At 38.7% G+C, this 22331-nt stretch overlaps 4 protein-coding genes across 9 annotated transcripts; 1 reads left to right on the top strand and 3 right to left on the bottom strand.

Moving 5' to 3' along the window:
* LOC109721152 (transcription factor bHLH139-like) lies at positions 1081-3500 on the top strand. The gene is made up of 5 exons (XM_020248597.1): positions 1081-1979; positions 2271-2519; positions 2616-2681; positions 2775-2840; positions 3165-3500. Exons 1-5 carry the CDS (start codon positions 1392-1394, stop codon positions 3258-3260), a joined length of 1065 nt encoding a protein of 354 aa, XP_020104186.1. The 5' UTR covers positions 1081-1391; the 3' UTR covers positions 3261-3500.
* Positions 2518-10016, bottom strand: LOC109721126 (pentatricopeptide repeat-containing protein At1g25360). Of its 5 annotated transcripts, none has more exons than XM_020248575.1 (4): positions 7439-10016; positions 7234-7348; positions 6595-6805; positions 2518-2606 (listed from the first exon to the last, which is right to left on the bottom strand). In XM_020248575.1, exon 1 carries the CDS (start codon positions 10002-10004, stop codon positions 7593-7595), a length of 2412 nt encoding a protein of 803 aa, XP_020104164.1. In that variant the 5' UTR covers positions 10005-10016; the 3' UTR covers positions 2518-2606; positions 6595-6805; positions 7234-7348; positions 7439-7592. The 5 variants fall into 5 exon arrangements, with proteins under 5 accessions (XP_020104164.1, XP_020104157.1, XP_020104147.1 ...); XM_020248568.1 differs by having other exon boundaries at positions 2518-2667; XM_020248558.1 differs by having other exon boundaries at positions 2518-2667; positions 6555-6805.
* Positions 11584-15079, bottom strand: LOC109708666. Its single transcript, XM_020230486.1, has 4 exons — positions 14133-15079; positions 13255-13518; positions 13079-13170; positions 11584-12533 (listed from the first exon to the last, which is right to left on the bottom strand). Exons 1-4 carry the CDS (start codon positions 14859-14861, stop codon positions 11762-11764), a joined length of 1857 nt encoding a protein of 618 aa, XP_020086075.1. The 5' UTR covers positions 14862-15079; the 3' UTR covers positions 11584-11761.
* LOC109718735 (BTB/POZ and TAZ domain-containing protein 4) lies at positions 16098-19044 on the bottom strand. 2 transcript variants are annotated; one of them, XM_020245137.1, is made up of 6 exons: positions 18534-19044; positions 18000-18249; positions 17727-17863; positions 17329-17635; positions 16841-17154; positions 16098-16552 (listed from the first exon to the last, which is right to left on the bottom strand). In XM_020245137.1, exons 2-6 carry the CDS (start codon positions 18234-18236, stop codon positions 16417-16419), a joined length of 1131 nt encoding a protein of 376 aa, XP_020100726.1. In that variant the 5' UTR covers positions 18237-18249; positions 18534-19044; the 3' UTR covers positions 16098-16416. The 2 variants fall into 2 exon arrangements, with proteins under 2 accessions (XP_020100726.1, XP_020100717.1); XM_020245128.1 differs by having other exon boundaries at positions 18000-18263.

The following is a 22331-nucleotide window of genomic DNA, read 5'->3' on the forward strand; positions in this document are numbered from 1 at the left end:
GTATGCAAAATCAAGTATTTCTCAAAGACCAAAGAAGCCATTAATAAACCAACCTGTGGTGTTTATAATAATGATATTTCCAAGTGATGAATCATGAGACCAGTACTAATGTGCACATAAAAATTTGTTTGTTATATATATATATATATATATATATAGAGAGAGGGAGAGAGAGAGAGAGAGAGAGAGAGAGAGAGAGAGACTTAAAATTCCAATGCCCATCAAGCTGTAGATTATAGGGAACAGTGGTTAGTTGTGCAGCCTCCATGGGGGGCAAGGATTAGAATCCATGATCTCTTTGTCCTTTTTAGCCTCTTTCATATCTCATGAACTATGTCTAGAACCACTTCCCACGATCTCTCTCTCTCTCTCTCTCTCTCCTTTCAAGAGTAGTACTCTACATAACCTAGAAGATACCATAAATACAGTTTTACATACAAAATATTTATAAAACATAGTTGATAAATCATCTCTGTTTATATCATAGCTAATCACTAGTTTATTCTTTCATATTCCTCACCGTTCAGTTAACCGTTAACACATAATTTAAAATTTTATTAATTATATAATAATTTTGTCATCTTTTTCTATATGAAATTACCAAAATATTTTTAATATGACCTTAAATGTCCAACCTTATATATCAGTATGAAATCGTTTTGCTACTAATAATAGTTGTGAAATTTTCCGTAGCCATGAAAAACTCCCTTCATAAGCTAAATATCAGAATTAAAAGTTATCAACAAAGTATCACGTATATAAAATTGATTTATACTCTTAGCAATTTTTTGTTGTTGTTGTTGTTTTTTTTTAAACAATAAGGACAAAATTTTCTCCAAGAGATAATTTAATTCAATACACATGAACAATCACTTCCCACGTCCTACCAACTTCTTGTTGCACTTTGCACCTCTTACTGACACGTACGCTCCCAAACCCTTCAATAATTCCTCTCCATTCCAATCCTAATCATGAGCTTATCACACTTCAATCATTTCTCTTGGACTCATTACACTAAATTACTCATTTGTCCCCTGTGATTGCCTCATGAGCAAAATCTCAGATCACTTTTCTCCCCCCCCCCCCCCCTAATTTTTAATTTAGTTTTTGGGAATAACCCATTTCTTTAATTCCAATCACTATCCTGTTTCAAAACCCTTTGGCTTAGTTGTGTTCTCCCCACAAGAATTGACAAAAAAATTAAAAAAAGGACATCATTTTGTGCCAGGGAGTTAAAAATTCCCTGATGATGGAAAATTCTTTGTGAGCTGCAATATAAATACTACCACATAACTGTGCAATGCTTAGCAAATCATTCAAAGCATTGCATCATTCCACTAGTCCTTTTCCTCTCCACGTTTTTGTTTCGATATCGGATTCTCAGCGAAGAGATGGAGAACGAAGGACTGGCGTTGGAGGCGACCTGGAGCTCCTTCGAGGAGTCGGAGATAATGGCGCAGCTTCTCGGCGGAGCCGTCGCGACCAACTACTTCCCCGGTGATCAAGAACAAGAGCCCACCAATGGAATGCACCTCATGTTTTGGCCTAACTATGATTCTGATTCCAATTTCTCCTCTCCCACAGATGTTAACTACAACTCATTCCATTGGCCTCAATCCATTTCCACTCCTTGTATCAGCACAAGCACTGGTAGTTTCCTTCTTTCAAATCCATGCTATGGAGGAGGATGCTATTTAGGAGACACCAACTTAGTTCCACACAACACAACTTCATCTTTCGATGTAGATTTTAACCGTCGATACTGCGACCTTCCTTCGATGACTGAGGAAGCATGCGATGACAATGAGTTAGGGTTGTCGATCGCGAACCAAATGAGGCCCGCTGTTTTTGCTGATGAGCCCTCGCACGCCGCCAAGCGGAAGTTTGGTTTGGGTGATAATGAGAAGCCCATTGAGGATGTGAAGGATGATGATACTTCCTCTTTGGTTCCTAGAAAGAAGGCCAGGGTCACTATGGGGGTAAGTCTCAAGGATTATATTTATAAATGCGGGTCTTTTTCTGCATAAAAAATCCATCCTTTTTTGTAATTTTGCATTTTTTTTTGTTTAAAATCTTTCCTTTTATGGACTTGAATGCCTCCGACATGCAAGAACAGCAAATAAATTTTAGTCCAAAGTTGCAAAGACCTAGGAAAAAAAAAAGTGGATCGAAGTAACAAAATCTAAAAAAGGATGGGTGTTTTAATGCAAAATAGTCATGGATATATGTTTTTTCTTTCACAATTCTGATCAAAGAATGTATCAATACAGGCGCAGGAAAGGAATAAGAATGCAGATACCAAGAAGCCCCTGAAAAATGAGGAAAATGGCAATGCCGACTTTCATGGACAGAGCTCGAGTTCGTGCAGCTCGGAGGACGATTCGAGCGGATCGCAGGAACAGATGGAGGGAGGAGGCAACACGAGCTCAAGATCGAAAAAGTCTGAAACTACTAGCGTTACCGGAAAGACGAGAGCCGGTCGTGGGTCGGCAACCGATCCTCAAAGCCTTTATGCAAGGGTAAGTCATTCATAAAAATGCCGAAAGCATTCGAAATCACTCTTCTGGTGTTTCACATTGCTGACTTTTTTGCTGAACCTTGTATTGCTTCAACAGAAGAGGAGAGAGAGGATCAATGAGAGATTGAGGATCCTACAAAACCTGGTTCCTAATGGAACAAAAGTAAGGAAGATGAAAATATCTTTAGTTAGTCACTAATTTGATTGTCAATGAAGAGAAATTTGATAATTAACAATTCAACTATAATTTGAACAGGTTGATATTAGCACAATGCTTGAAGAAGCTGTTCAGTATGTCAAATTCTTGCAGCTTCAAATCAAGGTAAAAATTCAAATCAAACACTTCTTAGCTAATTCATAAACATGACAAAGGAAGGATTTCCCCATATATACATGCCCCTCAAATTACATGTATTTGCTTATGAAAGTGCAAATACATACTTTTTGAGACCCATACACACAAACAGATAAATTTGCAGGGTTATATATTCAAAAAAATTCCCTAAAAAACAAGATGAACACAAATGACTTGACTACCAACCATAAGCCTGTAAAATACAAAGATAGCATTTTCTATTTTTATGTATAACTTATTTAAAATATTTAATTTGTTTAGTAACTGTTTTTTTCTTATATACATATGCAGCTTTTGAGTTCAGATGAATTGTGGATGTATGCACCTCTTGCTTACAATGGAATATGCATAAGCCCTGATCTCAAGATCTCTCCCCCACAACTCTAATTTGAAAAGGGGGTTGACTCAGAGATCATATTCCACACCCAAAGGGAAATCTGTCGAAATTACGATTCATACCATCTTCAATTTGTACTTAAATTTTTTAAATTTTTATGACTTTTCCTAATAAGTCATCTGAGGAATTAATCAAACTCTAATTCGATTCAAGCTGTAATGAAAGTCTTTTTTCTTTACCTTGGAACAGTGTAAAGGATGTAATTAAATGAGAAGGTAAAGTTCATAAAATTAGTTATACAATTCTTAAAAGCTCTTCTACTATCTAACATTTGCTTAGCAATGCTTTTTTGGTGGTTTACAGTTTGAAAAATGGGTTCTAATCATTTTTTCATGTTGATCTGTTATTAATTGCCTTTTCCCTCAAAAAAAAAAAATGATCAACTTAAAAAGGACATTTATAAGCATACCATGACACAAACCCTGCTCAAAACCACGGCCGAATATATGTACCTTAAAGTTAGGAGTATTCAATCTATGTAAGATCTGAGTTCTACTATCTTTTCCGAAGGGGGTCAACTACAAATTTAGTACTTGAAATTTAATTCAGATTTTAATTCAATCCTCAAATTTTCAATTACAGTAATACAGGAATCAAATTGGTTAACACAACTATTATGTGTTTTGTTGTTGATCCAACAATTCGATATAACTGAAATAGTTGTGAAACTTTAGGAACTAAATCGTAATTAATACGAATTGAAGTGCTAGATTTACAAATTGAATTAACTACAAATTTGCACTCAAGTTTTGATGTGGAAATTAATTACATCATTGGTGCCAAGTCACCGAACATTGAATATGCTGTGACATGGAATACTATTCAATTAATGTTAATAAAGGCGGATCCTCATATTGCTAAAAATTGAAACTTTGAGGACATAATTGAAATTGGGATCATAATTTAGGGCCTCAAATTACAAATAATATCTGTTTTGCTTGGCTTTAAAATCTGATATAGCTTTCACCACGAAGGCAATATCCTTAATTGTTGATAAGCAAAAACAAGCTCATAGCTTTTCCATGGAGGGAACATAAAACGTGTTTTAGGCCCAAAAGCAATGAAAAAGCATGCTCTCGATCAACATTTTTGCCTAACCGTGTTAGATAGCTCTCAATACCAAACGAGCTCTAAACTTAAAAGGATAAGTTTGCTAATACATCTTTAGAAAGAGTAATACATAAATACTATTTTGGAGTCATTTATATGATATATCTCATGCTTAACATGAGATGCCAACTTTAAAATTTGGCACGGTTGTTGATTGTGTAGCAGTGAAATATACAACAGCAGTTGCAAGAACTTCATTTGATACTTGATACAAGATTCTAATCCATTATAACCGTCTTTTTTTTTTTCTCTCCTTAAATGTTGATCTACTTATAAGGACTAAATGGTTTAAGCTTCAAATACCCATCCAGATCCCATTATAATGCATCTGACATTGACTTACCTATATAAAAAGTTATCAACAAACCTTTTGTTCACACCTATTGATTTAGATAGGTTGGCAAGTTTGTTTTGGAGATTGCTAACCCTAGTTCACACTTTCCTACAAAGGGAAAAAAATTAATTCACTCAAATTTCTATTGACAAGTATCCCTTTCTTTGATCAGAATAAACTAATAACCTACTTTATGAGAGATCACATAGTTTGGAAGTTGAAATCTTGGATCTCATAGTTTAGAGCTATTGGCTCTATATAATTAACTTCTTGAGATTTATGTGATATGTCCCATATGTTGATGCTCTTTGTTAAGCACTTGTTTCTTGCCCATGGACTCACAAGAATTGAAGTGTTCATTCTCCAATCCATACAAATATATAAATTGGCGGTTTTCTAGAAACACGTGGCAATATATCTAGCCTCCACGTTTTTCTCTATTTGATGGCGGTATTTTTTATTTTGAATTTCATGATTACCTTATCTAGGTAAAGTATCAAATTTGAATTTCATAATTACACCTCGGAAAGATACTAAGTCTTCCCAAATCCACCTCGGGAAGGTACCAAATTTATCCAAATCTTTTCCGACAAAATCCTCATTTCCTTACCTCCAGAAAGGACAAAATCTTCACCTTGATTCAGGTGTGGTTTCTTAGATACACGTGCCAGTATTTCTAGCCTCCACGTTTTTCTCTTTTTAATGGCAGTATTTTTTATTTTGAATTTCATAATTACCTTATCTCAGTAAAGTACCAAATCTGGATTTCATGATTACACCTCAGGAAGGTACCAAATCTTCCCAAAACTATCTCGGAAAGGTATCAAATCTATCCAAATCTTTTCCAACAAAATCCTCATTCCCTCACCTCAGGAAGAGACAAAATCCTCACCTTGATTCGAGTGTGTATATAGAAGAACGTGTACTTTTGAGGTTGGAACCTTGAAAAATTTTTCGAATTGCTTCTTCTTCCTCTCTCCCTCATGCACTAAACTTTACCTTTCTTTACATTGAGCTTTACATTTCTTTTGTATTTTTTGCTGGATCTCTGAGAGCTACTTAGGTTCGTGTTGCACCACCCTAAAGACGTGCCGATGGGTGGAAGGTGGTCATTGTATCGCTAGGAGTGATTGCTGGAGCCTCGCACGTAGGGGGCCAATCTCGCTTCTAGGACAGTGCTTTCGCACCTCGACTCGCAGGCCTCATCTAAACCTCTTTTCTCTATAATATTTTCTACTTAATCCATCTTTATAATTTTTTGAAAACAAAAATTAAAATTATTTTCTTTTAGAATTGTTTAAAAAGTAAATTATTCAAGCTAATATATGTTTGCATATTACATAATTACATATTTTGTTGTCAATCCAAATTATTTATATATATATTAAAATAATTAATAATCATTCAAGTTAAATATATGTTTTGTATAGTTCATAATTACAGATTTTGTTGTCATTCCATGTTATTTTTGCATGGCAAATCATTCTTGGCTACTATTGTTTTGCCTCCTCTTACATACATATGTGTTGATATTTTAATTTTGTTATTTTCCTCCTTTTTCGTAATTATTATATATTAAAATTCACATTAAAATATTAGTGTTAAAAACTCTCTGCGGCGAAGCGCAGGTTCAACACTAGTATCAATATAAATTTGAAGCTTGAGAAACAATAAGAGTACCCAAAGGATGATTTAACAGAGTATTACTAGGAGGTTCAAAACTTCCAATTTCAATATGAACTTGTTGATAATCCTTCTATCTTTCTTCCGTGTGCAAATTCTATGCTTGTACCTCTAAACATATGTGCAAATTTCATTGAGAACAAGAACAGAGAGAAACCTGATCTAGGCCCTTAATAGATTTAAACTTCAAATTGCACCTTCGATATTGGCAATATCTAGTTGACGAGCTCCAAAAGCTGAGTTGCCAAGCTTGATTTATTCCTTTTTTGGCATGATGAGAAACTTCTGGGCTCACACATTTCCATGCCGCATCACTATCATGCATTCAACTCTTCTAATCATCTCTTTTTCATAGTGTATATTTTTCTCAGCATGATGACATTCAGTGAAGAAGAACAAGAATTCAGTCTGAAGAAACGAGAGAAGGAGATTTAGATGGGTAAGGTATATTTATCTAATTTCAAAATTAACTGTTCAACATGAAATCATCTTTGCCAAAAAAGAAAAAAGAAAAAAACATTGTTTGCTAGCCCAAGGTCAATTCTCTCCTTTTTTAAAACTATTGCAAGAAAATTTCTAGAAGGTTTTCATTTGGCAACTGTACAGTTGAAATTAAGCAATGGAGAAGGATAAGCTCGTGGCTTTCAACAAATACAATAGACAGAAGGAGAATCAGAAAAATCTGCCAAGAGTTACCACAGAGTGCTGGAAATTCACGTGATTACGCCTCATAGTCAGATGCTAAGGACACAAAATATAAGCTTTATAACAAAAATTAAAATGAATCTAAAAAGAGAGGGCTTAAAAGGAAAACACATAAGTGCCTTCCTTCTTACCTGAGTAAGAAACTGATGATAATTGATGTCAGATTCTTTGCGGTTATCCAAATACCGATGGTAGCTCTTCAATGTTTTAAGCTACCGATGTAGGGTTAATTTTGACCTTATACGCCTGCAGCAAATGATGAAACATCAAAATCTCTAAAAATAGTTTCAAATTTTAGTGTCTGTTAAAATAGCACCATAAATTACCAGAGATTACCTTTAAACCCTAGTAAATGTATTCATTCCAGCATGATTAAAAATCATGATCAGCAACATCCATTGTTGAAGTAAGTCCCAGTTTCTGATCTTTGGGCTTGATGCTCATCATCGGATGTATATTGCACTAGAACAAGTTTTGTGTAAATTGGTTTTCACCAAAAGTTCCCACATGAACATTCTCCATCCTTGAAATGGTGAAACCGTTTAGCGTCTCTAACAACTATCTCTCTCCCGATGGCCTTCGACATAAACATGATCGCAGTATGGCAATCGCCGCAGATTCTCAAATTCTTAAGGACTCTTACAGTAGCTCCATGAGGCAGCTTTAAAAGCCCAAATGCAACCGCCAACTTCTCGCTATGTGTAGATAATACATACTCCTTTTGCTGAGGCTCCATGTCATGCAACACAAACTTAGTATCCGGGACATAACCCAACTTTCTCATCTTAACACCGAGTATATCAAGGAATTGGTATACTAGCTGTACTTCAGGATGCGTTGTATCATTAACAAGGAACACATGCACTTTATTAGAAATCTCAATCCAGCTGCATCCAGGTTCCTTCTTCACCCCGCGATCCTTCATCAATTTCCTAACCCTAGCGGCATCTTCCCACCGCCCGACAGCCGAATAAATGTTACACAAAAGAATATATGTTCCATCATGATGCGGTATCATCTCGAATAGCTTTTCCGCCGCATAAATACCAAGATCCATATCTCCATGAATTCGACAACCGGCTAGAATGGCCTCCCAAATGGCTGACGTAGGCTCGAAAGGCATCGATTTTATAACATCCTTAGCTTCCGCAATCCGCCCTGCTCGGCCTAACAGATCGATCAATCGAGCATAATGATCTTCCCCAGGGGTAATACCATAATCTCGCTCCATTGACTCGAAATACCGAATCCCTTCATCCACCAACCCCGCATGATTGCATGCTGATAAGATGGTGAGAAAAGTGATACGATCAGGGCATAAACCCTCCGCGATCATCTGGTCATAGAGCTCTACTGCTTCTGATCCATGCCCATGCTGCCCTAGGGCAGCGATCATCGCGTTCCACGAGATAGAATCCACATTGGGCATTACAACAAATACCAAGTGAGCCAGTTCCACGGCTCCGCATTTCGCATACATTGTCAATAGAGAGTTGCCTGCTGAGTTGCTCGACTCAAAACCAATTTGGATGAGCTGCGCATGAAGCTGTTTGCCATTTTGTAATGCTCCGACCTCACCACACGCAGCAATTGCACCCGCGAAGGTGTAGTCGCATGGCTTGAGATTGCCGTCCCTCATCTGACTGAACAACCTCAATGCTTCTTCTGGAAGCCCATTTTGAACCAATCCCGAAATCATCACCATCCAAGTTAACTGACTCTTTTGCGGCATCTGTTTAAATATCTCGAGCGCATCATCAACTCGGCCACAATTGACGTACCCCGACAAGATAGCATTCCATGAGACGGGATCCTTCAATCGAATCTCATCAAAGATCCTTCTTGCAGTATCCACCTTTGCGCATTTAGAATACAATGTGACCAACACGTTCTTAACCGGTAACGCCGATTCAGGATCGAAATCTGGCCCAGAACGGACGACATGAGCATGAACTGCTTTCCCGTGAAGAAGAAGTCCCGCATTGGCGCAGGCGCTGAGCACGCTGGTGTACGTGAACTCGTCGAGCGGTATCTGCTTCGAGAGCATCTCTCTAAACAACTCGAACGCCTCCGAGACCATCCCAGACTGCACGTACCCGGAAATCATCGCATTCCAGACAACATCGAACCGCCCGTCCATGGCATCAAAGACGCGCCTCGCTTCATCCACACTGCCGATTCTTACGTACCCGACGACCACGGTGGTCCAGGTGAGCTCGTCTCTCTCGGGCATTTGGTCGAACACCTGGCGGGCGGGGACGGGGGACCCGCAGCGCATGTAGAGGGCGACGAGGGCGTTGGAGACGGACACGGCGCGGGCGGCTCCGGACTTGACGGCGGCGCAGTGGAGCTGGCGGCAGTGGGCGGGGGCGGCGTCGGCGGGGGCGGGGGCGATGGCGCTGAGGGCGGCGGTGAAGGTGTAGGCGTCGGGGCGGAAGCCGTCGCGGAGCATGGAGCGGAGGACGGCTGCGGCGGCGGCGGCGTCGGGGGCGCGGGAGAGGGCGGAGATGAGGGCGTTGTAGAGGACGGGGTCGCGGGCGCGGAGGGGGGTGGAGGCGAAGATGCGGAGGGCGAGGTCGAGGCGGCGGGAGGCGGCGAAGGCGGAGAGGAGGGAGGTGGCGGAGAAGGGGTTGGGAGGGGAGGAGAGGAAGAGGCGGTGGGCGGAGGGGAGGTCGCGGGAGAGGGAGTAGAGGTGGAGGAGGCGGTTGAGGAGGTGGGAGCGGGGGCGGAGGCCGGAGACGAGGAGGTGGGCGTGGAGGGAGCGGAGGGGGCGGAGGAGGACGCGGGGGAGGGTGGAGAGGCGGTGGAGGAGGGCCGCGTAGTGCTGGGCGAGCTCGGAGGCGCCGACGGGGTGGTGGGCCCGGAGAAGGGGTTGTGGCGCGAGAGGGGGGCATGATGGCATTTTCTCCTCCGCCTCTCTTTTCTTTTCCCTCCGGAACTCGGGAGTTTCAAAATTATATTTTAAAGGGCTTTTTTTTACAAATGGCCCCCCTGAAAAAATTTTATTTTAAACTAACCCCAACAATTTATAATTACAAAAATAGCTCTATTCCTGCCACGCAAGTGCCACGTGGGCGAACCCGAACCCGAAAATCAAATTAAAACTCGAACCCGGATCCGAATCTGGTGGGTTTTAAAAATTCATACCCAACCAAAAATCCGAAATCCGAATCCGGACCCGAAACCGGCGGGTTTTAAAAATTCATACCGTTGGATGAAAATCTAAGAGATAAAAATTATTAAATATTTCATATATTGTATAGATAAATAAAAATAAATTATGTATATAAATAATTTATTCGGGTTTGGCTTCGGATAATATTTCGTGTATCCATACCCATTGACATCCCTACTTCCTATTCCTCTTTTTAATTTAATATTTATATTGCGAAAAATATATATATTTGTATTTTTTCTAGATACGGTAAATCATTTATCGTGTTTGGACACGGTGAATGGTTCACCGTGTTTAACTTAGCACCCTAGCCCAGCCCCACTCGCGTGGCGTTAACGGCATCTACATGGTAGGGTCAGGAACAAAAGTACAAATATAAATTTACTGGGTCTATTTTAAAAATAAATTTTTTCTAGGAGGCTAGATGCAAAAAAAGCCCTATTTTAAATGTAAAATTGTATGGAGGCCCGATCAACTGTATACAATTGTTTTTTTTTTATATTATAATTCAACTGCGAGTCTGCCACCTCCTCAAGGCCTCAACCTCTGTTAGTTATTTTATTTGTCAAAAAAATAATTAAGCTATTAAATTCTGTAAAATTGCCAATAAATGTGATAAAATTCTCAAACTTTTTTAAGTAAAATCACTTAATTTCAACACATTAGAAGTTGAGGGGGCCTTACTCAGAAAACAGAAGTTTACAGGGGCTATTTCAGAATAGCCTGTAGTTGAAGAGGGGTGCTTCTCTATACATGTTTACCAAATATACAAATTGATAGCTCAAATTGATATGCACTTCACACGGCTTGAATTTATCGTGATAATTTTTTGTATAATATTTCCTACTTATTGAGTTGCAGAAAAACATAAAGGCATTTTGCCGTTGATAAATGATGATATCATGTTGTGCATAAAAAAAAAAAAAAAAAAAAAAAAAAAAAAAAAAAAAAAAAAAAAAAAAAAAAAAAAAAAAATCTGCTCACGAACTTTATGACATGGTGATGCCAATAGACTCGAGCAGATCGAGCCTGGTAAAGCCTTAGTTCACAAATTACGAGGTTCAAGAAAATGCAAGCAGGATCAGATTTTTTCTGTTCCTTTGGTCGAGTTGGTCCAAGTTTTTGAATTTATTGTTTGATCCAACCCGATCAATTTGGATCGAGTTTGGATATGGACATATACCGGGTTTTGCTTAAGTCTGTTTGCCAATTTCAGTACATGGAGCAGTTTCACGATCAATGAACATCTTTCCAAGTTCAAGAACCAGAGTCAAAGTTCCAATTTTGTATTTAAGTTGCAAAGATCTGAATTAACGAATCAGCATTAAATAATGAGACTAACTTGACACAACTTTACATGTAGTTACAATATATACTAAGGCGACAGAACATACAATGAACATTGCCAAAGATCACTAAGTTACAGACTTCTACACTAAGATCAGAATCAATCTAAAACCTTCAGAAAATATCTGAATTATCAACTATTCCTGCTCTTTCTCTTCATCAGTCGCGCTCATGCATTCAAGGGCGATGGCGGCACTTTCTACATGCCTTAGAAGGACAGGGTATATCTTTTTCCTCACTCTCTCACACGCTTCATTCTCTTCGTCTTCCCATAAGCTGCTCTCTCTCCTTCTATCATTAAAGCAGCTCCGCTCCTTCTTTGATATGTCGTTCAGGAAGCCATCTACTCTCTTCAGCTGACATAGCAGACTAGCGACCTGGGACTTGCACGGAGCATAGCTGCTTTTGCTCTCAACAGCATCTAAAAACTTCTCGATGTATTTAAGAAACCATCTGTTACATTCGGTCCTCAGTGAATTTGCCAAGTCTGTCGCTGCCGTTGAGCCTCGTCCCTCGCCAGAAATATTGCTGTTCTTTCTTTTTCTTTCCATGCAAGAGCATTTTGGCTTTTGACAACAAGTTAAAGGAACTAGAAAGTTATCACTAGTCAGAGATGACTCTTTTGGTTTAGAAGTATCCTTCATTTGGTAAGGGAATTGTGAAAGATCGGAGTCGAGGGTGGCTTTGATCCATGAGAAAGCACATTCTTTTCTCCGGAAAGCAGCTTTAGCAGCAGCTTTGGCTGAAGCTAAGCCAGTTGAGTTGCAACTGCAAGCTCTAGATTGTCTCGGCTTTGTTATCGACTGAATAATTGAGATAGCCTGATCTAGGTCTTGATGGAATTTCAGAAACCTCTCAATGACACTTCTTGGATCCTCATCTTTGTCCGATTGTAGTTCTGCATACACACTGAAAATGGAAGATAAAAAGAAATGTTATAAGACTGTTGCACACCTTATTTGATGTTCTTTAACGAAAACATTCCTAAAAAACTGAAAAGAACCAAGTGAAGTTGTATTCATATATCCCTACTCAAAAAAAAAAGAAAAAAAGAAATTGACTTCTTTCATACCCTGTCCAAGAATTAGTGGAGAAGTTGTCATCTAGTCATGTAATGGAGAATAGAAGCAGAATTAAATTTACTTCAGACCAGTATGTAACTAAAAGAATAGTAGCTAGATTAGTGGATAAGTCGTCAAGTATTCTGAATTTCGATGATTACAGAAAATGTCATACCCACGTGCTAATATCTAATATTTCAGATATGTTGGTGGATCATTGATATCCTATAGTTAGATTTTTATGCCCGAACAAAGAATGGTCCTTGAGTAAACAAGCCATAATATATTGGAAAAGTTATTCTAGAATCAAAAGAGGCCTTATAACTATCTTCAAAAGGCTAAAAACTTCTCATAGAAGAAGTATAAGTTCAGCATAGTACTAAATCAACTTACCTCAAGCATTGAATCAATTTCTCTGAGGCAGATGCCTCAAGCAATGCATTCAAAGCGGCTTGCAGAGCCGAATCTCTTTGTCTTAAGGCCTCCTACAGGGCAAATTGTCGGGAAAAAAAATAGGTAAAATGCGTATAACATCTTCGACAATAAGCAGAGCGGCAATTGTCTAGTACCTTCCCAAGCTTCACTAATGTCAAAGGAAGCGATGCCCAAACCACGCTATTCTCTCGCAATTTCATGTTATTTGTGAAAGAGAAAGGATCAGCAGTGCAAGAGCTCTCCTTGGCCATCCTATTGGAAGCATAAAGCGGCTTATTGGAATAACCACCCAGTACCTTGAAAGCCCTCTCAGCTTCTTTTTTGCTAACTAACAGGTCATTCACAGCATTATTCTTGGATGTGGCGGAACCATATTGAGCTAATCTATTTGGAGAAACCTATCATATACACACAAAAGAAAAAAAAAAGAAAAAAAAGAAAAAAAAAGAGGATGGAATTAGATATTTCAGTAAAATGTAATCAGGTGAATACGTAACATACTCTATTCAATTAATCTTTTGAAAGGTTCAATGATCTTTAAACTTTGATTCGCTAAACTAGAAGGTTCGAATTTTTAAAATGTCTAAATTTAGCCCTGCTGTGTCTAGCCCTTGCATTGTCCAGATAAATAGAATACTGATGCGGCATGCCAAGTCACTGTTCTTAAGCTTGTTAGTAGCCGTAAGTAATAACAATAATGCATTACTACTATCAAATAAGCTGAGATTTAAAATACATTTGAAGGAATTTAATACGCAAATTAGAGAGACTTTTGACACCCGTAACTTGGCGGATATAGAATCAGCGACTTGACATGATATGATAGATGAGTGATGGATGTTAACACGGAAATTACAATTGAAAATTTTATGAAGTTCGAGCTCATCTGCCAAATTGAAGCAAAAACTGATATTATCATCGCGTGTTTTCTATTTTAATATAAAAAATATTTAAATTATGATCAGATATAATGCATCTAGCTTCAGCAATATAAAAGAGAAATAAAACTCACACTAGCACTCTGAGTGCGTAGGAGGGGCCTTCTCTCCTTGCTCCTTCCGGAAGCATCCCAGCTTTTCCGCACGGTGGACATGGGGGCACTCGCAACGCAGGTCGACGGAGATCGAGAGGACGAGAAGGAAGACGATGCGAAGGACAACCTCGACTCATCAGAATCGCTGCTCTCCTCCTCATCGCCCACCCCGCAGGCGATGCTGATCTTCCTCAGCTCGCTCAACACGTCGGAGCTCCCCCTATTGATTCCCCTCCTCTTCGCCCTTCCATTGTTCATAGGCGATGTCGCGGAAGAGGACACGATCACCTCCTTGATGTCGGAGGGGGAGTCGGGGGCGGCGGAGGGGACGAAGGGGAGGGGGCCGGGGAGGAGGCGGAAATCGCGGAGAACGGGAGCGGCGGAGGGGGAGGAGGGAGAGGGGGGGTCGAGGCGGAGGATGCGGAGGAGGTTGCCGAGGCGGAGGCGATCGGAGAGGACGAGGTCGGAGTGGTCGGAGGGGAGGGAGACGATGCAGGAGTGGGAGGAGTCGGAGAGGCGGAGGAGGAAGCCGCGGCGAGGGGAGAAGGGGTCGGGATCGGGACCGGGGCCGGAGAGGGCAGGGGTGATGCCGGTGACCTGGAGAAGCGGCGGAGATGGATCGGGACCGTCGGCGGCGGCGACGAAGGGGATGGAGGTGCCGTGGAGGAGGCGGAGGAGGACGCCGGGTTGGAGAGGGGGGATCGCCATGGGGAGGGAGCTCCGAGCTCGCTAGGGTTTGGGGAATTGGGAGGGAGGGGAAGGAGATGGGGGAAGAGGAAGGGGAATTTGATTTTGACTTGTTCTTCGAATGCGTCCGAGTAAGGTGGCGGGAAGAGCGGCATTTGGCGGGGGATGAAGGGTGGTTAAGACCGGAGAGGGAGGGGTCGGAGACGGTTGTGGGTACAACACTTGTCGGGAACGGGGATGCTAATGGATCGGGTTTGATAGAGCTAATTTCTCGATCCACCCGAAAGTGGCCCCAAATTTGGAGGAAGAGGTGGATACCCCTTCTTTCTCTTAACCTGTTCCGATCCGTTAAAATTTTTTCAAAAAACTTTCCTTTCGCTCTTTACCTGCTCCGAAATTGTGAGACCCAGATAGTTCTATATATAAATATATAGAACTGAAACTCTTAATCAGATTATAATATTTTGGACGATAAAAAATTAAGAGAGTTAAGCATGTTAAAATTAGAGTAGTACTAGAACAGATGATCCTCTGAGAAATGGAGCGTCACAGAAATATTCTGAATGGAGCATTAAATGAAGAAATAAATATGATAAAAATCTAGCTTATTCTGAGTCCACCCGATCCGCCGAAGGAACAGAGTAGGAAATGTAAGAAGAGTCAAAGTGGATAACTGTAAGATTGACTGGATCGATCCATTACGGTTCTAATTTGATCTGTGAGTGAGCTGTTTTTGACCGTAACTGCAATTGTTAATCAAGACGACAAAAACCATTTATTAAGGGGTTGGATTGATCCATTAATGGTGTTGTACGAGCTGAAGCACTTGAATTGTTTCAATAAACATCAGTTCTTTTCATAAGCTTTGCAGAACATCAGTTAGTTCCATTTTTTCTTCCATTTCTGTGATCATGCAGATATGCCACCGCCTCAACATGTATAAAGTTTATTTACTTCGCGTAAATAATTCGCACAGTAAGTTAGATATTATGAGAAATTTTGACTCTTGAAGAAACTAAATACATGCCTAAACTAAAAGGGACGTGTTCTGTTCTACAGCTGGTTTTGCTGAGAACATCTTCTGCAAGATCTCTACTGAACCATGGTTTTCCAAATAGTCTCGGAAATTCTAATTCATGAAGCCATTTTACTGTAAAAGTTTTGTACAGATCCGCCATTTTAAACAAAAGGGTATGTATTCTCATAATTGTGAATTGCAGTACACTGTACACACTGATTTCAAAGAGGGATTGTATTACTACAGTCGAGAAGGTAACGGCGAACACACAGAATGATTTGTCATAAATTAAATAACCAACCCCAAGATATCAAGAAGAAACAGCTCGGACTCGATACGACCTTGAATTCGTTCAAATTAAGGCTCTGACAAGGGGATAAATGCAGCAAATTTGAGTCCAAATCGGGAATTTCGAAGAAAAGTTTCATTTGTCTGTTAATTACATGTAACAGTGCTTACTGGGAATCCATCACTCCCGCTTTACAATTCCTTCACTGGAATTATCATTTACAATATTTTACAACAGTGGAGAAGTTGTACGAGTACACAAGTACACAACTAGACGCAGACGGAAACCGTTGTCAGAAGAGAGGATGGCGCGGATAAGCTCTTTGCTTCAAGCACTTTACTCACCAAAAGCTTCCACTTCACCTCATCCTTCTTGTTCTGGTGCCTCAGTTTGTCCTTAAAATGCCTGCACAAAAAGTCATCTTATTATGCTTCCGAATACTTAACCTAACATCTATACATATATTACAAGAAATATTTCGACGTGTTTAAGTACCTAATTTTTCCTAAACTTATCCTATGAATTTTAGTTACGGACTGCTCAAGCACTTAATATTTAATTTTAACATACAAACAACTAGAAAAGGAGTAATATTCCTATTGAAATTTATTAACCAGTATAATTTGTGGCTCGAAAATGCACTATTCATCATACGGCCCGCAATTTATCTACTATTGGAATATGATGCTATACCTGCAAAGCGGGACCTTGCAGCTATGTGCCTGCGAGCACAGGCGCGAGTGCAGCTCGAGCAGCTGCCACATCCTTTTGCAGTGAGTGCAGCCTCCGAGAACTCGATTTTTGCAGCCTGCAAAGTGGCGAACGAGCGCCTCCAATCCTTTGCAGGCCGGGAAGTTGCAGGGGGCCGCGCTCCGCTTCAGAACCTTGTCATGTGGTCCTATTGTCCTGCACCCGTCCCTGCATATGTGGACGAGCGCCTCCATTGCCTCATTCAGCTGCAGATATATCTTCCTCTCCTCCAACTTCTTTAGCTTCTCGTTCTTCCTCTGTCGACATGCGGCAGCAATGATTTCAGATATTGATTCAATGCTTTTGCAGGTCAACTATAATCCTGTGCTCTTAAATTCAAAAAAAACACTTTCGAATCGACTCTATTACTCCTCAAAAAGAATCAATTGTAAAATTGAGTACTAAATGGTTCTGCAAATTAAAGAACTCACCGAGTCAGCGTCGATGACCGACTCAATTAGCTCCTTTTCGAGCCTGGGATCACTCTGTCTCATCACCTTCCACCCTTCTGACAAAGAGACCAACTTGAAGTTCTTCACGATCGCGCGATGGCATATGAGGGACAGGCGCGGGGCGTCGCAGAGCCGCGCGAGCTGAAAGATATCGACCACGTTCTCTGCGCTCAGCACACCCTTCTCCAACTGCCCCACACATAGTTTCTTCAGCGAAGTGACGGCGAAGACGTGCGACAGAACCAGCAAGTGGAGTACAAATTGGTTCATTTCTTCTTGCTCATAGCTGTATATATATATAAAAAAAAAAAATCGAAGCAATTAGCTTGACCTGAAATTCTAGTTCACTTTATATGTAGGGAGGGAGTGCGATTTACCACGACGAGTAAAGGAAGCGGAGAAACACGCGAACCGCGTCGTGCGGTACGCCTCGAATTGAGATGGCTTTCCGACGGCCTTCTCGGCTTTTCTTCGACTGCTTCAGCATGCTCTTTATCACTGGAGAAGCCATGCCCTATTACAGACCATTATAAATTGCTTGAAAATGAGAGTCTGATCCAGTGAACCAGTTTCTGAAACACCTGTTTCTGACGAAACCGGACTACGGCACATTCCAGTACTCAATCGAAATCGCAACGGTTTGTACTTACGAGAATGCTGGCGTGGACGGGAATAACGCCGTCGTTGGTGCAGACGAAGGCGTCCGCCCCGTAGGCCTCGAAGAATAGTCTGTCCCACATTTCCCTCGCTGATTCTGCCGCCATGCAGCAGCTACATGCAGCTGATTGCTTGATAGAAGTGCTGCATCGTCTGGCCGTCAGAACCGGAAATGGCGGGGCAGCTGGAGAGCACCATTGGCTGTCGAGTTCGCGCCTTCGCTCCTCCATTCTTTTCTTAAAGCTTACAGTTTGTTTCTATGCATCAAACAAAAGGCAAAATACTGTTTGAATAGAGCTATTTAAAAAAATATATATAAATAAAATTCTCTCGATGGCCTTTGAGCATGAAAAAGCAGCCGATTTTATAGATTCGAAAATTTTATTTCAGCTTTTATACGAAATTAAAAGTGATTCAAAATTGTCGGAAAAAATTCGACAAATTAATGTGGTGCTCTATTAAATTTTATAGAAAATTTTGGACAGAAAATGTAAAAAAGAAGAAGAAGAAGAAGAAATACTCCAAACCTGCTTATATGAATTTGAATCCCTCCTTCGTTCTCTTAATTATTATTACCAACTAAACAAAAGGGCTCCAAAATAAAAATGAAAGGATTTAATAGTAGGGAGATAATTTTATCCTCCCCTTCTATTCCAATGGAGAAATTAAGCTTTTTCCTTTTTCTTTTTCTTTTTTGACCCCTTAACCTCGTTGGCTCCTAGAGCTGGCACGCATCTCAAAGCGGCGAGCCCAACGGTCAACCGCACGATGGGTCGTTAGTTATAACTATTAACGGCCACTTCCATCAAAGCGTGCGTTGGCTTTGGTTGGCTTCTTTCTAAGGTGAGGTATGAGTTATCCTATAGAGAATTTACTTTATTTAAAAAATTAGATTTTATTTTTCAAAATTAGGAATTAAAATATAACAAATCTGAAAATTCAGAAACCAAAACTTTCTTATAAAAGGGAAATGCTACTCGTACACTCGAAAATAGAGTTTTAAATAGAAAAACTATAAAATTTATTTTCACTCTTGAATGTATAAATAGCATTTGCCCGCCTGAATTTAGACCTTCAAATAGCATCAAGATATATAATTAGGAATTAAAATATGGGACAGACTATTCTTCGAGGGAGCATTTAGCATCTGATGGTGGTAGGTGGTGGTAGGTGGTAGGTGGTGGTAGGTGGTGGTATTAATTACTATTTCATTCATTTAGCATATTTAAGATATGATAAAATTTAATTAGTTAATTCTTAATATTTTCTTTATTTAGTTTGTACAATTAAAATATGATAAAAATTAATTAATCAAGTATTAATATTTTTTTTTTACTTTATAATTTTATTGTTGTATTATTATAATTTATGTATTAAAAAAATAATTTAGTTGTTTTAAATTAAATTTTAATTATATAAAAATATAATTATATTATTTTTATTTATTAAATTATTTATTATTTATACATAAATTATAGTTTTACATCATACACTTCCTACCAAACAAGCAACAGAACTAATGAAACTCCACTTCCATAACTACAAAACAAACAGCAGGAAAGAAATAGTTTTCATTGAACTCGACCCCAATCCAAAGTCCACTTCAATCCAAAACCCAGTTTCGGTGAAACAAACATGCCCTTGATGAATGATACCTGAGGTTCCAAGTTGAAAGTCTAGCTGGTTTATATTTCTAGCTAAATTTATTTCTAAAAAAAAAAAAGGAAGCAGTAGCAAATATATAAATACATTTAAAGAATATATAATTCGGTCGGGCCGTGCGAAAAGTAAGAAGCCCAAGCCTAGCCTGTTCCTTGCTGGGCCTTCAATTTTTTTCAGAGTAAGTTTAAATTAATTGACTGGGCCTGATCCAGAAAACAGTAATCGAAATCGAAAGGGTTAGGTTGGTTTTGCTCAGGTCAATGGCAGATAATGAATCTAATTTTGAGGGTAAAATACAAAAAACTTTCTTGTAAATAAATCTATATTCTCCGTCACGTATATACTATCATTGTTACGTCCATTTTTTATTTTTTTACTGAAAGTACTCTTAAAAATAAGTATATTAAAAAAATTAATTTTTTTGTTGTGGAATGCGTAAGGATAATTCAGTCCTCTCATTCTCTCCATCAACCTCAGTAATCTCACGGAAATATTTCTAAAATTTTAAGAGGGTTAAAAATGTAGGTTTTGAAAAACAGAGAGAAAAAGTTTTTTTAAAAAATTTATAGGAAGATTTTTTGTATTTTAGTCTTATTTTAACCTTGAACTCCAATATTTGATTCTAATTCCCCCTAGGTTTGCTATAAACTGAACCATTTGATTGCGTAATTCAATAATTAGTATGATAATTTGGTGAACTAATCTACTACATAGGCAGCCTATTTTTCCTTCTTTTGTATATGCATAGAAAGGGACAACTCAAGGAAAATATTAAAAAGGTACAGAGCAAGTTGAGGGAAGCGCCAATTACATTGCACTGCCCTATTTTTCTTTAAGGTGCCCTTTGATTCGAGAACAAGTTATTTTTAATTTGTTTTTAAAATAAATATAATTTTTGAAATAGGGAGGACTTATTTTAATTTCGTGTGCAACTACTATCCTTTTAGGAGGACATCCTAATTCATTTTAGATGATAGGAAACCTGACTCGATGACCGTAATCGTTAAAATTGATCTACAGTATTTATAATGTCTAAAAATTAAACTTCATACACTTTGAATTTATTATCAAGTTTATTAAAGAGTCGAAAAATGAACTGTAAAAAATAAATAACCTTTTGAAAATATATGTTAGACTTTTTCAAATCATAATCATAGTTATCAAACGTTATCTAAATAGTATAAAAAAACAATTATCCAAAATTCAAACTCTTTGAATTGTTCTACAAGCAAACGGGTCATACAGGCTATTAAAAAAAAAACTATCGATTTTGTGATCCTTTGATCACTATATAAATAATTTTTAATATTCATGAAATTTAGTTTCTAGACACCTTAAATACTCTAGATCAACTTTAAAAATTCTGATCATCGATTCGAAATTTCTATCATCTAAAACGACTTAGGAGGACGAAGTCATCCGTCCTCGTAAAAAGATAGCAGTTGGATTTTATATATATATATATATATATATATATATATATATATATATATATATATATATATAGGGAGAGAGAGAGAGAGAGAGAGAGTTCGGTTGGAATACTATCGATAGTACTAAGTACTTTGTGTTACCAAGCTTTCCGCCGTTAGATTTAATCCTTTGACTATTTTCATCCATTATAATATACTATGCAACTAAAAACTCACTCAACCCCAGAGGGCATGTATCATTCTAACCGTATATTTTTTCATCTAAGGGCCGAAAATCTAATAACACCAATAACTTGGTACTATTGATAGCATTACAGCCTAATTCTATATGAGTTCGGCTGGAATATTATCGATAATACCAAATAATTGGTGCTATTGAGTTTTATGTAACATAACTGCGGCAAGAGAGCTATATATTTTGCTCACATCTACTTTATTATATGTCAAAGTAGACCAAACCCCTAATTAGGGAACCTTTTTGACGAAGAGAGAGAAAAGGAGCAGCCACACTTAGAAATCCAGGTTCCAAGTGAGCATGCACCAACCATTATAATTGCGATGTACATCTTTTTTTTGAAGTATATGCCACAATCAATGAAACCAAACGAAGCTGTTTATGTGTTTCTATCGGATCTGTCGGCGCAGGTCAGATCCATAGACTATACATAAAAAAAACGATTCTGCATTAATTAATACCGTCTTTTTGTTTGAGAGAGAGATAGGTAGCACGCTACCCGCTTCGTTTATTTCATTTAGAAATAAATTTAGCTGGAAATGTGAATCAACTAAGATTCGAACTTGGGTCTCGGGTACCAACCACCAAGCCCTTTGCCACTTGCTCTAGGGACGGCCGATAATTAATACTGTCTTTTTGGTCCGAACAACTATTCAGTTATACATTGCGAAGAATTTCAAAGTTTGACGTTTATTTTGATAGAGTAAGGCTTCGTTTGGAATTACGAAAAAATTGCGTTATGTGTGGTGATAAAATACGATGGAAAAATACCATATTTGTTTCTGTACGTAATATTACGGTCCCACCAGAGAATGCAGAAATATATTCTATATGTTTTTTTCCTAATTTCATTTTATCTAACATCGTCAGATATATCTCAATACCAAATTAATTCTTAATTTGTCTTATTTCAAGAGAACAAATAATGCCCGTTGGGGCATTTGACCGTACTTCTTATCTATTAAATATTAAAAATAATACGAATAAATCAAACA

The sequence above is a fragment of the Ananas comosus genome, linkage group 1 (assembly GCF_001540865.1).
Source record: "Ananas comosus cultivar F153 linkage group 1, ASM154086v1, whole genome shotgun sequence".
Taxonomy (NCBI): Eukaryota; Viridiplantae; Streptophyta; class Magnoliopsida; order Poales; family Bromeliaceae; genus Ananas; species Ananas comosus.